We start from the raw sequence: 18,833 nt of genomic DNA, 5'->3' as shown, positions 1-18,833 counted from the left end.
GGGGTGTTGTACGGCATACAGTCCCTCCTCTGAGGTTAGCAAATGCTTCTGGTAACCAATGGAATTAGATTCAGTGGATGAATGAAGCAACTGGGCTGATCGTGCATGTGTGTGCTGAATGTAGATGAAGACAGCATGATATATTAGTCTGAATGCAGCACTATAGCTTTAATATTAGATTTTCAGAGATAGACACAGGTCTCAAAGTGCGACAGAAATGTAGATGTACTGAAGTTGAGAAAGCAGTCCGATAAAGGAATGCCTTGTACTGCTGAACGCGTTTCTCCATGACCAGCGCGGTTCATCAGTAAGTAGATTGCATGTCACCTCTGATTGGATGGAAATTTTTTTCTAAGGGTGTGTACACACGGTTAGATATTTTCTTTCGATTTTGACTATATAGTCAAAATCGCAAGAAAAATGAGTGCAGATCGCAAGGTGAAAGTTACCTTGCGATCCCGATTTCGATCCCGATGCGCGGTCCCGCCAGGTTGGCATCGCAAGAAAAGATAGACAATCCTTGCTAGATCAGTGTACTATCTAGTTCATCTCACATGTCAATGACATCTCACATAAGCCAAAATCATAAGCACACTATGGGGTATATGCAATTGCGGTCGAATTCCGGCTGGAATTCGACCGTTTTTAAATTCTACACAATTCGACAGTCGGGCACCCTCCCGCCGGGACCCGAATTCGACATATTCAATTAAAAACGGATTCGACAGTCCTGCTGTTGAAAAACGGACCAATTGACGATAGTGTGCGTTCTGGATTCGACTTCATGGACGGCACAAAAGTGTGTAAAAAAATCCTGAAAAAAAGTGTGGTCCCCCCTCCTAAGCATAACCAACCTCGGGCTCTTTGAGCCGGTCCTGGTTGTAAAAATACGGGGGGGGAAATGACAGGGGATCCCCCGTATTTTCACAACCAGCACCGGGCTCTGCGTCCGGTCCTGGTGCAAAAAATACGGGGGACAAAAGACGTAGGGGTCCCCCGTATTTTTCACACCAGCATCGGGCTCCACTAGCTGGAGAGATAATGCCACAGCCGGGGAACACTTTTATACCTGTCCCTGCGGCCGTGGCATTAAATCCCCAACTAGTCACCCCTGGCCGGGGTACCCTGAAGGAGTGGGGACCCCTTAAATCAAGGGGTCCCCCCCCCCTCCAGCCACCCAAGGGCCAGGGGTGAAGCCCGAGGCTGTCCCCCCCCCCCCCCCCCATCCAAGGCCTGCGGATGGGAGGCTGATAGCCAAGTGACAAAATAAAGAATATTGTTTTTTGTAGCAGAACTACAAGTCCCAGCAAGTCTCCCCCACAAGCTGGTACTTGAAGAACCACAAGTACCAGCATGCGGGGGGGAAACGGGCCCGCTGGTACCTGTAGTTCTACTGCAGAAAAAATACCCAAATAAAAAAAGTACACGCACACCGTGAAAGTAAAACTTTATTACATACATGCACGCCGACACACACATACTTACCTATGTTGACAGGCCGACTCGTTCCCCTTCTCCGCGTAGAATCCATGGGGTACCTGAAAATAAAATTATACTCCCCAAAATCCTGTGTAGATCTGTCGTCTTCTCCTTGTAATCCACGTACTAAATAATAAAACGCAAAACCCGGACCACGCACTGAAAGGGGTCCCATGTTTACACATGGGACCCCTTTCCCCGAATGCCGGGACAACACGTGACTCCTGTCACAGAGGGTCCCTTCAGCCAATCAGGGAGCGCCACGTCCTGGCACTCTCCTGATTGGCTGTGCGCGTCTGAGCTGTCAGACTGCGCATAGCACTATGCCGCTCCATTATATTCAATGGTGGGAACTTTGCGGTCAGCGGTTGACCGCGAGTAACCTCACCGCTACGCGCGCCACACTATTTAATTCTCCCTCCAGGGGGGTCGTGGACCCCCACGAGGGAGAATAAGTGTCGTATGCCGGCTGTCGGAATCCCGGCGCCGGTATACTGTGCGCCGGGATTCCGTCAGCCGGCATACTGAAGACCACCCCCGGCCAGGGGTGACTAGTTGGGGATTTAATGCTACGGCCGCAGGGACCGGTATAAAAGTGTCCCCCAGCTGTGGCATTATCTCTCCAGATAGTGGAGCCCGGTGCTGGTGTGAAAAATATGGGGGACCCCTACGTATTTTGTCCCCCGTATTTTTTGCACCAGGACCAAACGCAGAGCCCGCCGTTGCTGGCTGTGAAAATACGGGGGATCCCCTGTCATTCCCCCCCCCCCCCCCCCCGTATTTTTACAACCAGGACCGGCTCAAAGAGCCCGAGGCTGGTTATGCTTAGGAGGGGGGACCCCACGCATTTTTTTTTCAGGATTTTTAACCCATTCCCACTGAAAAACATGCTCTGATCTCTCCATATTATTTTAGTCAGTAAAAAAAATAAAATATTCTTTAAAAAAATATATAAATAATACTTATGGCTCCTAATAGACAAACCAAGTACATAATCCCTTCTAATATAAATAGATATGCTAAAAGCAATAAAAAAAAACACAAAAAAAAACATGTTTTTAATTTTTTTTATTAGATCCCGCCAGCAAAATGAGGCGGACTGAAATTGACGAAATGACTGTCGAAAAGCACTGTTGTCGAATCGACATTCTTCAATTGAATATACTTTTGTTGAAAAGCCGCATTTTTACCATTGCAGACATGTCGAATTTGACCAGACAACCTAAAAAATATATGAAAGCGCTATGCTAGTATGCGTGTCAGTTAATCCGGTTCCCAAACATTAATGAAGTTTTGCCTCTCCTTAATTATGGACTGCTGCTTTCAATAAGGGTTGTTGAATCCCAATACAATTAGCAAACTAAAAACAAAATAGAAAGCGCTGTCCACAATAAGGAAAATTTTATTTAAAATTACTAATAACAGTTTACATAAAAACCATCTGAAAATTATCAATACATATAATTCTCTAAAAAATTGATACTCTCAAATAGACATCTAAGCATTCCAAATAGCCCTACTACTGGATAAATCAAAGCTGTGCACAGTGGATACACTTTCAATAAATAGACACACTCTGTTGAAACAAATGTGTCTTTCTAATCATACACATTACTCCACAGTAATACAGCACTTGTCACTCAATAGACAGCCTCCTAGAATGAATAATTCTATGTCGAATTTGACAACTGTCGAATTGCAGAAAGTCGAATTTGAAACGGCCGTTTTTTTGTCAAAGTACTGTATTGCATTGTCGAATCCATTTTTTTTTTGTGTTGAAAATGCCCCGTTTTTCGACATTTGCAGCAATTCGACCGCAATTGCATAATATACCCCATAGTCCATATCTCAAGAAAAGTTAGTCAAAATCTGTGCTATCTGGGCGACGGGGAGTTCAAGGGAAATCGCAAGTAAAAATCGGGCATAGCAAGGATCTCACCGTGTGTACACACCCTTAGATGTACTAGCCAAGTATGTTAATATAATTAAACCCAGGAGATTTTACAGTGAGACATTCTGAAAATGTGATTAGTTGATGCTACATTTTTCTGAATTTTTTTTATAAACCATTTATTTACTTTTCCTTTTTGTAACTGAAGGTTTCAGTACTCAGGTCATGTAAAATAACAAGATGGGTGTCCCCTTCCTCTTCTCCTACTCCTAGCTACCCTCCTTTCCTTTTTCCCATATATGTACCTGGTGTGGTCATAGGGTTGACAGTAACTAGGTCGACCACTATTGGTTGACACCTGAAATAGATCAACACAGTCATTAGGTTGACATGGAAAAAGATCAACATGAGTTTTTAATATTTTTTGGTGTGGTTTTCTTCATAAATTGACTGTGAACCCCAATTAGTGCACAGTGTCCCCTCGCATAGCTCGCTTCGCTCGCCATGCTTCGGGCAAGGTTACTATTCCCAATTGTACTCCACGTGGATTATAAAGTATGAAACTGTTAAAAAAAGAAAAGGAAAAAAAGAAAAACCTTTTCATATGTCGACCTAGTGACCATGTCGACCTAAGTGCTGTCAACCTAAAGACCGGAAACCACATGTACCTGCTGTTTCTTTACAATTTCAGATCCTGTATATGACTTAATAATCCAGTTGTACTTGTTTTGCTGTCCGGCTTGTGTTAAATAAAATTCTAAAATAAGATGGGTAAATACCATTGTAACATTTCTTATTTAACTGTTCATGAAAAGTGTCAATACTAATAAGCCTGGTTATTTCAGTAAATGTGTATGAATTTCAGCATGGTCACTGCATTGTTGCATTATTCCCTGTTGCAGAATTGCACACTCTCCTGCCGATCACTGAAATGGCTGAAGCTCTGCTCCATGTTCGCAATGGCGCCTGGTTCCTGTGTCTCCTGGTGGCTAATGTTCCCGACAGCTTCAATGAAGGTGAGCGACATCTACATCATTACAAAGGTTTAGCAGCTCTTTATGTTACTTGTAACATGCAAATGTTTCTCTATTTTATCACGCTAAAATACATTTTTAGTTAAAGCCACTTCTTTACGTAATCAACCTGGTCATTGACACATTTTCACATTTAAAATCCATTTACTAAAAACACGCACGCACGCACACACACACACACACACACACACACATCCCCACACACATCCCCACACACATCCCCACACACATCCCCACACACATCCCCACACACATCCCCACACACATCCCCACACACATCCCCACACACATCCCCACACACATCCCCACACACATCCCCACACACATCCCCACACACATCCCCACACACATCCCCACACACATCCCCACACACATCCCCACACACATCCCCACACACATCCCCACACACATCCCCACACACATCCCCACACACATCCCCACACACATCCCCACACACATCCCCACACACATCCCCACACACATCCCCACACACATCCCCACACACATCCCCACACACATCCCCACACACATCCCCACACACATCCCCACACACATCCCCACACACATCCCCACACACATCCCCACACACATCCCCACACACATCCCCACACACATCCCCACACACATCCCCACACACATCCCCACACACACACCCACACCCCCCCACACACACACACCCCCACACACAGCATTTTAGCATAGAGATTGTCCTGGGGTTGCTGCGGTGTGTTACAGGGATGCTGTTTAGTATTCACTTAAGTTACCAGTGTAGGCCAATTTAATAGTATAAAACAGGTTTGGTGCTTAGTCAAGCTCCATATACAAATAAATAATGGTAGTGCAATCAAATGTCACCAAAATTAGCAAAAGACATTGGCATTGATCCACTGATATAAAGGACAGTGTGTACCGATGTATTCTTCAGGTTTTCCTCCTCTGTGTGTAGTCTCATATGAAACAAAACAGAGAAAGTATTGCTAGTGTATTATGTCTCAATCCGTATGGTCACTACTGGCGTGTTAAAACTGAGGTTCTGAGAAAGCGATTATAGGTAAAAAATGGGATTTCCATTGCCGTTCATAACAGCTTTGAAGGGAAATGATTGCATACCCAATTCGCAATAAAGCATAATAAATGTTGCAAATAAAGGTTACTTTACAGATAGCCCTCTTCCCCCATGTCACAGCAGAGCCATGGACAAGCCTGTACACCGTACTCACAGTCAATATAACTGGTTTGTTCACATGAAGGTTTTTTTGGGTACACATAAGTGACCCTACTGGTTATCCACCTCTCCTGACACAACCGTGGAGAGGAAGGCCACAACTGGACAGCTGAACACCATACACCCGGATTATTACAAGTATTGTCACTACCTGCTCCCACGAGATGCTGGGGGGAGTTATTGCCTGTGTGTGACCAGCTGCCTGCGCCAAACAATCACAAATTGGATTTGGGGTCTCACGAGACCTGGGCCAATAGGGGATTTTATCTTACCGTGAGTAACTGCCTATTACTGACTCCACCCATTGCGTAGTGTGCAGGTATTTTGCTGCCACCACCAGGCTCATGCCATGTGGCACCTGGAGCCACGTTTCTACTTGGGCTCCTTACACCGGCACCTGAATTCCGCGTACTACTGTGTATGCATGTACACACTGCAGCCACCCCTCCTACTTGACGTTAGCTGGATCCTTTACTAGTCATTGACCAGTGACGAGGCCCTGCATCAGTAGCTGGCAGAGGGAGGAGCTTGGAGCCGTTGGGCTTACTCCAGGACAGCGGGAAAACCGAATAGCGTTTTGCACAATTATGTTGATTGCACGATATGGATTCAGTTGTTGAAAAGCCAAGTTGTTTATTACTCAAATGGTCTTTAAAAATGGCTCTTCCCTTTGGCAAGGGGGATATAGCACATAGATGTTATCAGCAGTTCCACACTTCAAGATGTCACAGAAGTTGTACACACTCAGGACTCACAGCCCTTCTTTTTCTCTTACTCCAACACAATACCACAGGGGGTAGTCCTGCCCTGTGTTCTTTACCCAATCAACTTAAGTACATGCATGCCACATGCACATGTAACATTGTCTCCTATGGGGAGTGGTCACTCCTCTGTGCCTAAACCCACCTGGGGTGTTAGTTACAGCCCTGGAGCCGGCTTATCTGGGGTGGGGGGGGGAAGGTTCCCTCCAAATATACTTACAGGAATCTGCTGCTAAGGGACCAAGCATGCCACCTGAATCCATGCTCCAGTCTCCTGCCCACAGAGGGAAAATGTACTTGTATTTTATCTTTAATATGATACATTTAATACACTTTACACATTGCCCTGTACCAGACTTTACATGTCCAGCTACACCACAGCATGACTGCATTGCTGTACACATTTTTTTTTTTCAAATAGAGTAATTTTTATTCAACAGCATATTAAAGATACAGACATTTCAGTGTACACTGGGAAGCACAATTGGAATTACACGATATTCTGAATCATACTTTTCTCCAAGGGTATACATATACGAATGACATTCCCCGTATTACTATTCCCGTGCAGTCTTCCCACAATATACATATTTTCTGAAGTCTGTAAACAGATCATGATTCACATAACATTTTAGATATTTTCTCCCCACACCTTTATTGTAATTACCCCGTCTAGTAGGCCTTATATAGCCCACAACCCCACTACCCCCGAACAAAACCCCCTGAAACAAACTCAAGCCTAGTCAAGCTAAGGTGTGTATGGTGTGGTGTGGTGTGGCAGCCAGATGGTTAAACAACTACGTTAAAGGGGAGATAAAGGTTCGGCCCAGTGCCCAAATAGCGCTCCGCAGCGAAAGCCGGTGCCCTCTAAATCTGAAGGGCAAGGGAGGAGTATGTGGAACTGATCCAGGGAGACCATATCTTCTCGTATTTGGTAAGGGCATTATATTTCAAATATACATAGCGTTCTTTTAATAGGGTATCGTTTACCAAACTTTTGAAAGCAGGTATCGTGGGAGGACGCGGGGCCATCCATGTCCGCGCAATACACACCTTTGCAAGAGCGCACACACTGCGGGCATACATGCTTTCCCATCGGGACCCAGAGTCAGAATCGCCCACCCCCAAAATACAAAATCTCGGAGTAAGCAAACCTCTCGGTATCCCCGTATGTTCCAGAATCGACCCGACCCCAGCCCAGAACACCTGCAGCAACGGGCATTCCCATGTGAGGTGCCAGAATGTGCCTCCGGCCGCCCCGCACTTGGGGCAAACATCAGCACTATCAGACCTGAATCTGGCCAGCCTGCTCGGCGTCATGTACGATCTATGCAGAATGAAAAGCTGTGTCTGCTGAAACCGCAGCGATTTGGTGACCTGGCTCGGATTACCCAGAGCGCCCTCCCAGTCTTCCCCGTCTATGGGACCCAAGTCACACTCCCAGTTCTCCCGAAGATTCGAGAGCGGGTCTGTATGTATTGTTTGAAGAAGGTACGAGTAGGTGAAGGAGATCACCTTGACTCGACCCAGTGAGTGTAGAAATGTTTTTATGGGGAAGGGGAGGAGCGCCGGGGGAGAATCTCCGAACTGCGCCTGCAAGGCATGCCTGAGCTGTAAGAATCTGTAAAAGTGAGAGTTCGGGAGTCCAAACTCCTCCTTTAATTGCTGAAATGATTTCAATGAACCATCACTATATAGCTGGGACAGTGAAACTATCGAATATGGAGCCCACACCTCCCCGCCCTCTAGAGACCCCAGTTCACTAAGCAATGTGGAGTGCCATAGGGGAGTATCCGGGTCCATACCCTCGTACCCAAGCAGGCCCTTCAATGCTAGCCATATCTTCATAGCCTGAAAGACAATAGGAGGTGAGAATCTAGAAGGGTTTCCCCCCACCAGGACCTGTGTCAGGGAAAGATCCGGGTAATAGCACCGAAGGAACGCCCAACCCAGTCCAGCCCCCTCCCCTCCTCGAAGCCACATACCGATATATGATAGCTGAGCAGCATAGTAATACAGTTGGAAGTGGGGCAAGGCCAAGCCACCGTCCCTTTTTTGTGTGGTAAGGGTGGATAATTTTATTCTGGATCTTTTATTGGCCCATATCAAGGACGTCATGACACTATTTAATTTCCTGAAGAAGGCTGGAAAGATGTATACAGGGGACTGCAAGAGAACATACAATAGTTTAGGCAAAACTACCATTTTAATGAGGCCGACCCTGCCCGTCATTGTCAGTGGAAGCTTACACCAAGCTCTCGATTTGCGCACTACTGTCTGTACAAGAGGGTCAAGGTTTAAGGGCACAAAGTCTGATGGGTCATTGGTAACCAGGATCCCGAGGTACTTAAACTGGACTGTCCAACACAGCGGTAGGGATATTTTCGGAACCTGGGGGGGGAGCCTATAATGGGCATAATAAATGATTTGGACCAGTTTATGCGGAGATCCGAGTACCCACCAAAGGTCTCAATGACCCGCAACACAGTGGGCATATCCACCGCGTAGTCTCGGAGGAATAACAGCAAGCCATCCGCATAAAGGGCTATTTTATCAGTGCAAGAACCCGTATCTATTCCCCCAATGTCCGGGTGCGACCTGATCAAGCAAGCCAGGGGCTCTATGGCTATGGCAAACAGGGCAGGAGAGAGGGGGCATCCTTGTCTGGTGCCCCGTGCAGTACACATATTTTTAAATACTTTTTTGTTTAAATATTTGTTTTACAAACTGTGCCCTTTACACAGCTTCACTAGCTTATTCCTGCAGCCTGACTGCTGGACCTTCCCCCTTGGTGCAGTGTAGCACACCAGGGGTTAACAGCATGCAGCCTTGTAGTGCTTGGGGAGAAACCCGCAGTCACCAGCATTTGGCACTGACGGCCCTGTGGCATCGGGAGTGTGTCCAGTTGCAGTGGCTCTTTAACCTTTACAATGCTGCACTGGGAGCCGGCTACTCCAGTCTCCCTACATGCGGCCACTCAGCCTTGCACTGCCTGGGAGCCGACTTCCCTGCCCTCCCCCAGTGGCGGCTCTGCTCTCCCCACAGAGCCCTCCCTGCACACTGCCCGCTGCCTTGGTAACGCTGAGATAGCTCCTGGTCCCCAGCGTTCGGCACCCATAGCACTGCAACTCTGGGTTTGGTCTTCCGGCGGCAGCCGCTCCCTTATAGCTGACCAATTCCTTCCCGCAGAGAGGGTCCGGGGACAGTTCAAACAATATTTGAAAATACATATTTTACACATCCGGCACCCAGCGCCAGTAACGTAATTCATACATGGTGCCTAGCACCGCAGCACAGGGGTTAACCACTTCAGTGCCACGGCGGCCATCTTCTCCACATGGGTCGGGGTCTCCGGCCACAATGTGTAAGGAAATGTTGTCCTTGTTCATCACTAATTATTATCCTTTATTATGTCACCAGAAAGGTTCCACAGGGCCTAACAGTACATAAACAAATGAACAAAACAAGAAAAACAGTGACTTACAGTACAAGACAATGTAGGACAAGTATATGGCATATAAACATTTCTGCATCGCCGGACATGACACTGAAATAAGCAGGGTGGCTGAAATCGAGGGCTAGGTGACATTGTAAAGAGTAGTATATAAAATATCGTCTAAGTAAGAGAAGGAAAAGCACATAATGAAAGAGAGTCCTGCTCATGAGAACCTACATTCTAAAGGGGAGGGGCAGACAGGGTAGACAGTGAGCATGGAACAGAGATTTAGAATGAGAGATAGCTGGGCTTGATGAAGTAGTGGGTCTTGAGAGAACCGTTTATAGTTTTGTAGAGATGTGGAAAGTGGGATGGGGAGAGGTAGAGAATTCCTGAGATAGGAAGCAGCACTTGCAGGAATGGGAGGAAGTAATCAGTTAAGAGGAGAGGCAGCATGCATTTGTGGAGCGAAGAGGACGGGCAGGAATGTAAAGGTAGATAAGGCAAGAAATAAAAATGGGAGAGGAATGGGTTGACGGCCTTATAAGTGAGTGGGAGAAGCTTGAATTGGATTCTGAAGGGGAACGGGAACCAGTATAGGTCTTGTAAGAGTGGGGGGGGGGGGGGGTCTTAGTGAAGTTGTGGGAGGTGAGGTTATATGGCACTGTGGAAAGATAATCCTCTCAGTTTTTGACATGTTAAGTTTAAAAAGACAGCGCAGGGACATCCAAGAAGAGGTAGCAGAGAGACAGCTGGAAATACAAGTGAGGAGACAGGGGGACAGGTCAGGAGAAGAAAGATAGATTTGAGTATCCTTAGCATAGAGATGATAATCAAAGTCAGAAGCGCTAATGAGCTTACCTAAAGAGGATGTATATAGAGAGAACAGGAGAGGTGCAAGAACCGAACCTAGTGGGACACCTACTGTTAATGTGAGGGGGGGTTTGGTTTTGCCTCGAGGTCATTGTGAGGGCAGTTTCAGTGGAGTGGAGAGGACGGAAGCCAGATTGAAGTGTGTCAAAGATGGAGTAGGAGGAACCAGAGGCAAGTAAGGCAGTTTTAGACAATACTCCCAAGGAGTGTGGGGGCAAAAGTGAGGAGAGAGATGGGTAGGTTTTTTTAAAGAATGGTGGAGATATGTCTAAATTGAATGCCCCAAAGAGACTGAGGACCTGCCATTAAAGACACGAATTCATCATCAATTGACACGGTAACCTCACGTATCCTTGAACATTTTTAAACATATTTTTCTAATCTATATGATGCACGCCCATTTGATCAGGCATTGCATGATCATATAATGTCTGAAGCAAATCTTCCCAAATTGTCCAGTTCTCAAAATGAAATCTTTCAACAGGATATAACACTCGAGGAAATAATGAATGCTATTTCTAATCTGAAGTTGCACAAATCACCAGGCCCTGATGGGTTGTCCAACGGATATTATAAAATATTACAGGGGCACATAGCCCCTTCTCTGGGAGAATTGTTCAACGACATTCTCCGCAATAACACAATCTTTCCACATTTTAATAATGCACATACAGTCCTGATTCCCAAACCACAACGAGACCCCCAACAAATTGACTCATATAGACCGATCACGTTACTTAACTCGGACATTAAATTACTGACAAAAATTATGGTGGACAGACTTCAGCTGCTGCTTCCTCAGCTTCTTACAGATCACCAGCTGGGGTTTGTCCGTAACAAACACTTAGTTAAAGGAATCCGAACAACAATAGCAGCGGTGGTGAAATCTTATGGAGAATCTAGCACTCAAAATATTCTTTTAAACTTAGATACAACTAAGGCGTTTGATACTGTCCTGTGGCCGCACTTACTTCGGGTCCTCCACGTATGACAATTTGATCCTGTTTTCATTAATTTGATAAAATACATCTACACCAGCCCTTCCACCTTTTTGCTAATAAACGGATGCTGTAGCAACCCCATTGTTATGTTGAGGGGCACCAGACAGGGCTGCCCCCTTTTCCCTATTTTATTCAACTTAGCCATAGATCCATTGCTCTGAATTTTACAAGATAGTAACTATTTTCGGGCAATTAAGATTGGTCATGAAGAAATAAAGTTAACCGCTTTCGCAGATGACATCTTGTTGTTTGTACAGTACCCTACTGTGTCTCTTGATAGAGTATTTTCTCTTTTGGCTGACTTTGGACTGGTGTCTGGATTCGAAGTTAACACGTCTAAATCAGTGGCGCTTCGTCTTGGAAACCCCTCTTCTCGGTGTTTCGTTTAAGTCCAGCATCCCTATAATGTGGGCTCACCAACACTTTACTTACCTTGGGGTTAAAATCTCTCCATAATCCTTTCCACCTTTATGACCTTAATTTTTCTTCAGTGATACGCTCCATAGCAACAGAATTAGATGGCTGGAAGAATTTGTTGTTGTCCTATTTGGGTAGGGCTAATCTTATTAAAATGATTTCATTTCCAAAATTAATGGTCTAATACAAGCGCTTCCCTATGTGATTTCTAATAAAGACGCAAAGTCGATTAATCGTAGTTTTAGACAATTTGTTTGGAAAGGTAAGCATCCAAGAATAGGATTGAATAAATTGCAACAAACAAAAAATAATGGGGGAATTAACTTCCCTGATGTTCAATTGTACTCCTATGCAGCACATATGAGATACATTAAAGATTGGTTACATGGTCGAGATCTCTATGCGAACACGTCTCTAGAAAGGGCATTCGTGAGAGATATCAATCTTACTAGCTTCCTTCATGTGCATGATCAGGAAATCTTACCGGAAATGCGTGATAATCCGTTGCTCTGGCACACTAGTAAAACTTGGCACGTATTGAGACATAAGTTTGGATTAAATGCGTATAAATCTCTGTTCCTCACTTTTATTGACAATCCCGAATTTCAAAATGGACAGGCTTCTTACCCTTTTTCCATTTGGAGAACCCATGGGGTGAATACTGTGAGGGATTTGGTGAATGGGTCGGTGAGGAGGCCCTCCACGTTCCAGGAGGCTAGGGAACAATATCCATGGATGGCGAATCATCCTATTGCATTCCTTCAGGCTCAACATTACATTAGTTTTATTATAAGACCTTTCTCACCTTCGGACTGGAATAACCCATTAGACACACTACTACAAAACCAATGCTTGACAAAAAAAGCTATTTCCTTAACATATAACTGCATACGTCGGGTATTTATACCAGATAAGTCTGATAAGAACCTAACCCCGTGGCTCTCCCAACTTCCTAATGCATCTTCAAATGATATACTACGTTCTCATGCCAAGGCATGTACTCTATTACCTTACTCTCCATATACTGTATAGCTATGTTCTTGAACATTTTACATCGAGCTTATTTATCTCCAAATAGAAGATTCTTGATAGGGGATTCACCAAATTCCAATTGTTACAAATGTGGCGCTAATTCAGCAGATTTATTTAATTGTCTTTGGGATTGCCCCATAATCCGAAGTTTTTGGATTCAGGTCAGAAAATATTCAATTGATAATTTGGTTAATTATATCCCTATGACACCTGAATGGGCTCTGTTTGGCATGCTTCTTCCCAATGCTCGCACATCGCATGGCGGCAAACGTCTCTTGTTAGCTATAGGAGCGGCGGCCTGCAAGACCATTCTACAAACCTGGTTACAACCATCTCAGCCACTATTGTCACTTTTTAAAGCTAAATTACATTATCTATTCAGGATGCAGTGGGTTGAAGTAGTTCTGGCTAGGGAGGCTAAGGTGGAGAGGTTCTTCCTAATGTGGGAAACATATATAGCCACCTTATTACCAATACGAACACCAATTCATAATAGCCTAAAAGACACGACTTGGTACATGTCACAAATGGCAGCAAATGACCCTCCGATTCCTCTGTAATACAATATTTTGGTGGATAGTGGGAGCCGGACAAAGTTTCTTAAATGAGGCCTATTCTGACCGAGGGGGTGGCGGGGGGATGGCGGGGCACTGGTGACATGGCAAATAGTGACTCTGATTGTGATTTATCCTGATTTTTGTTCAAATATAATATGTGCATATGTATACATACATTTAGTACCTCATTATTGTGACATTATATTATTTAACAGTATGAAGAGGTCTCATATTTCATGTTCATGCATGTTGATTTCCTGTAGTCCTGAAAACTTTCTTACGATTTGTCACAATGATTTGAAATTGGATTATTGATGCTTCAATAAAAATTATTTTCGGAAAGAATAGTGGAGATAAGGGCATGTTTGAATACAGAGGGGACAGTGCCAGATGAGAGGGAAAGATAGAGGACAAGATGGGAACAAACGGAAGGAGAGAGGTAGCGGAGAAGGCAGGGTGATTTTCTCCACTGTCGCTTGGCAGTATGTGAACGCTTTTGCAGACATTTGGTCTGTTTGGAAAGCCGGTGTTGATCTGTGAGGGTGAATAGTGGTCACCGGAGAAACAAGAGCAGAAGAGAGGCATTGTTTAAGAAAGTGGTTTGTTCTGGATAGAGAGAGAAAAGGAGAGAAAAGTTAATCGAACAGGGAGGATAAGGAAATGGTGTCAATAGCCTCAATGTTATGCTTAGTGATGGTAGCCTTAAGGGCCCTACACAATGGGCTTTTTGAACGATATGAACAATGATCGATTTTTCGGTAACGATGTTTTGCATACACGCTAAACTATTTGTATGATCGATTTGAATGATTTGAGATTGGAAACATCAGTATCGTCCAAATTGGCTTGCAATGATGAGCGACTGCGGGGACACGCATCGTTCATCGCCTGTGCCTCCACAATGAACTATATATCGTTCATTTTTTTACGATATCTTTTATATCTTTCTAAAAGTTGTCCAGTGTGTAGGGCCCTTTAGGCAGAGGTGGAGAAGCAGAGAGGGATAGGATAAAAGAGAGCAGGAAATCAGAGGAGGAATGGGGAGTTGGAGTAGTTGGAAATAACGCAACGGTGAGTGAAGACAATATCAAGTGAGTGCACATTCACATGGGAGGGTGAGGAGGTTCACTGGGAGACACCAAGTGATGATGTAAAATTCCGCAACACATGGGTTAACTAATTATGCAAATGGCATATTTTAGTATTTTTTTTCCATAAAATATTTTTGTAATATAAAACGATAACATGCTGATGCTTAAGATATTTATAGTATTGGCACTACTTGCTTAATGCAGTTTATTTTTCTACTCTTATTTTATGAATACTTTAACACCCTTGTATTATGCTTGACGTTTCATATATTTATAATAGTTTGCAGCAGTTTGATAAAGAATGGAGAGCGCCAAGATGAGGAGAGTGCTGGTGGGAGACGCAGAACTGAAGCATTGCGCCAGCTGTGCAAAATGAATCCATCCCATGCCCTTAAAGTGCGAGGAATGGTGGTAAGGGTCACTCTATTGGGTAAAGGGAAATCTTCTTATCACTATTGGTGATAATTAGAAAAACATGATGGCGTGAAGCTTAATAGAATGTCTTCTGGTTACAAGTTTGTTTGTTATGTGTATGTACTTGTTACTTAAGTCAATTCTTTTCTTAATTAACTTAACAAATAATTGTACTATGTGACAGGTAGAAGAATGCCACCTTCCGGGGCTTGGTGTAGCTTTAATGCTGGATCATACTAAACATGAGGCCGATGATGATGGTGTGAGCAATATGGTATGTTTTGTGAGCGGACTGCTCCTGGGGACCAATGCTAAAGTACGGACCTGGTTTGGAACATTTATTCGGAATGGTCAGCTGGTGAGTCTGCTTTTGGTATCTTGCATATTTCCTTTGCCGCCGTTGTTCTATTTTATTCAGACCTTAAAATTGCATAGTGTTGTTCATTATTTTAATCAGACATAAATAAAATAAATTATTAAAGAAGATGTATTGGTCTCGAGCCATGTTTTATTCAAAGTACACATGCATACACACACACAAAGTAACTTCAAAAATATCCTGTCCTCGACCAATTCTTTCATGTTAAAGAACAACATATCCAACACTGAATACAATGGTAACCACCTGTATACTTTACTATTAGAATGGTGGTTATTGCAGTGTGGCTTTTTTTTTTTCCGTCCATGGGGAACACTGGACCCATGGGTATAGGTTGAGCCAGGGCTCCTGGACACCAAAGATTTAAACCTTTGCCTCAGACATCACAGGCTTCGCCTTCCCTATACCCCTCTTTTGTCTGCAGCTGCCAGGTTTTTCTTTGGTGCCCCAGGTGCGGGACATGTTTTTTCCTCCCCGAAGGGGAACCTTTTCCCTCATTCAAAACCCGGATGGCTTGTTCCGTACTATCCTGAATTTCAAGTCTCTCAATATCTTCCTCAATGTTCCCCGATTCAGTCTCTCGGGTCTATAATTCAGGCCTTGGTACCGGGAGACTTCATGGCCTCCCTGGACATCAGGGACTCCTCTACACATCCTCCCATTGAAGAGGACCACCAACGCTTCCTTTGTTTTTGTTTTTTTTGTCTGCTCGGATCATTTTCAGTTTGGGCTTTACTCTTTGGACAATCAGCCACTCCTCGTGTGTTCACAAAAGTGAAGTCTGTCATGGCGGTCGACCTCCGACAATGAGGAATACGAATCGTGCCCGTTCTGGATGACCTTTTTTGTTGGCCCATTCCCACACTGGGAGGCGTTCTCGAGGGTGGGTGGCGTTGGGGAAAATGGGGGCGTCGCCCCTGTTTTCCGGGAGTGGCGAGGCCAAGCACTGCATCGTGAAACGGAGTTACCTTGGCCTCTGAGGGCACACTGTGACTACAATATTGAAAAAGCTTAAGCTTTCGCAGCCTGTTCATCTGAGATGCGATCGCATTGCAAATGCAGGGAGGAGGTGGTATGCACCTCCTCCTGCATTTGCGTTGCTAAGGACTGCAATTGCAAAGCTGCTGCATGCAGCTTAGCGTTTGCATTCCTTAGTGAATTAGGCCCACTGTTCTTCGTTACCAGATCCCTTTGACGATACAATTTATGCAGACACACGGCCGGCTCATCAATTGGAAAGTGTCCAGTCTTACTCCCTTTCAGCGGATGCTCCATCTGGGAGAAATTTTAGACTGTTTTTCACCTGCCAGCGAACAAGATATTATCCTTATAGACTGGATCGATCTCTCATACGGATACATTGGGTGTCTGTCCATCTTTGCGTGATAGTGCTAGGCAAACTGGTATCCACTTCCAATATGGTGGCATACGCCCAGTTTCATTCCAGGCTGCTACTTTCCATGTGAAACCGCTCTCCCCTCAGTATTCTGTCCCAGATGTTGGTCTTGTCCCAGGAGGTGCGTCACTCTCTCCTCTGGTGGCTCCAAACGTCTCACTGGGACAAAGGTCGCCCATTTCTGATTCTGAAATGAGTCCTCCTCACGACGGACGTGAGGCTCAAGGGGTTGGGGAATGGTCACCAACATCACACTTTTCTGTGCCATGGGACGAGTCGAAATCCAGTCTGCCATAAACGTCTTGAAGATTCTGGCGGTTTACAGGGTCCTTTGTCAAGTTCACCAAGGCTGTCAAAGTCCAATCCGACAACGCGTCCGCCATCTTATATCAATCATCATGTTGGATTTTTCAGCTGTTTACCTCCCGGAAGTCTAAAACTGGGAAGCGGAGTTCCTCAGCCGCCAAGACGTTCATGTGGGGGGAGTTGTCTCTACACCCTGATGTGTTCCAGATGTTAATCAACTCCTGGTGTCATCTGGATATAGCTATGTTGGCCTACAGTCACAACAATAAATTCCTCAGTATTGCTCCAGGACTTTAGATTTGGAAGCTCTCCTGGTGGGCACACTCTCAGTTCCCTGGTTGTTTCCACTCATTTAGATTTTTCCCACGATTTACGAATGCTTCCTCACATCCTCCTCAAGATGAAGATGGAAGGGGGCTCCATCCTTGTAGGCCCACTGCCTGAGATGTGCTTGGTACACTATCTCAGAAGGCTGTCCATAACTGTGCCTTGGCATCTACCTCTGATTCTGGACCTTCTGTCTCAGGGCCCCTGCCCACTTTTAGACCCCACTCGACTAGCTTTGACTGGGTTGCTATTGAGAAGAGCCCTAAAATCTAAAGGTTTTTCCAGTTCTGTGGTCCATACTATGCTTTCGGCCAGGTAGCTAGTTTCCTGCACAAATGCATTACCGTGTGGTGGGCCTATTTTGATTGGTGCTCAGCCAAGGTATTTTTCTTTGACTGCTTTTAGTCTCTCCCGAGTTTTGTCCTTTTTACAAGCGGGGCTGGACATGGGCCTTCACCTCTTCTCCTTAAAGGTTGAGGTGTCTACTCTTTAGTCCATTTTTAGCGCATGTTTGCCTTTTTGCCAGCTGTGTGAACCTTTCCAACCACTATATCCAACCACTTTTCCTTTTTCTGGTGTAACCGATGGACTTGCTGCTGTTGCTACAGGGGCTATTTCAGACTTGATCGCTAGGCTGCGTTTTCGTTAAGCCTGCGATCAGATCTAAACTGCGCATGCGTATGCACCGCAATGCACAGGCACGTCACACGGTACAAAGCGGATCGCCGCTCAGCGATGGGTTTTTGCAAAGAAACCATTCACACGGCCGATCGCAAGAAGATTTACAGGAAGAAGCCATTTGTGGGTGGCAACTAACCGTTTTCTGGGAGTGGTTGGAAAAACGCAGGCGTGTCCAAGCGTTAGCAGGGAGGGTTCCTGACGTCAATTCCGGTCCCAGGCAGGCTGAAGTGATTACAGCGGCTGAGTAAGTCCTGGGCTGTGCAGAGACTGCATAAGATCTGTTTGTACAGCTCTGCTACACATGCATTCGCACAATTGCACAGCTAAAATACACTCCTCCAGTAGGCGGCGACTATCAGATCGCAGCAGTGCAAAAATCGCCTACTAGCGATCAGTTCTGAATTAGGCCCACAGGCTCTTCAGTCTGACCATTTTGATTATCTGGAATTACGTGAACATGGAAGACTTTTTCTTTGTTGTTGGTGATCGCTTCGGCCTGTAGGGTGTCAGATTTGTGTGCTTTATCTAATGCA

At 45.0% G+C, this 18,833-nt stretch overlaps 1 protein-coding gene across 3 annotated transcripts in view; it reads left to right on the top strand.

Moving 5' to 3' along the window:
• INTS2 (integrator complex subunit 2) overlaps window positions 1-18,833 on the top strand; it is a 244,818-nt gene that overhangs the window by 51,507 nt on the left and 174,478 nt on the right. For all 3 annotated transcript variants that reach the window (XM_063954030.1, XM_063954028.1, XM_063954029.1), the window contains exons 5-7: window positions 4,273-4,386; window positions 15,078-15,208; window positions 15,396-15,569. In XM_063954030.1, coding sequence (XP_063810100.1) covers window positions 4,273-4,386; window positions 15,078-15,208; window positions 15,396-15,569 — 419 coding nt within the window. The remainder of the gene's footprint in view (window positions 1-4,272; window positions 4,387-15,077; window positions 15,209-15,395; window positions 15,570-18,833) is intronic.

The sequence above is a fragment of the Pseudophryne corroboree genome, chromosome 2 (assembly GCF_028390025.1).
Source record: "Pseudophryne corroboree isolate aPseCor3 chromosome 2, aPseCor3.hap2, whole genome shotgun sequence".
NCBI classification, from domain to species: Eukaryota; Metazoa; Chordata; class Amphibia; order Anura; family Myobatrachidae; genus Pseudophryne; species Pseudophryne corroboree.
This window is presented reverse-complemented; position numbering and strand designations above follow the sequence as displayed.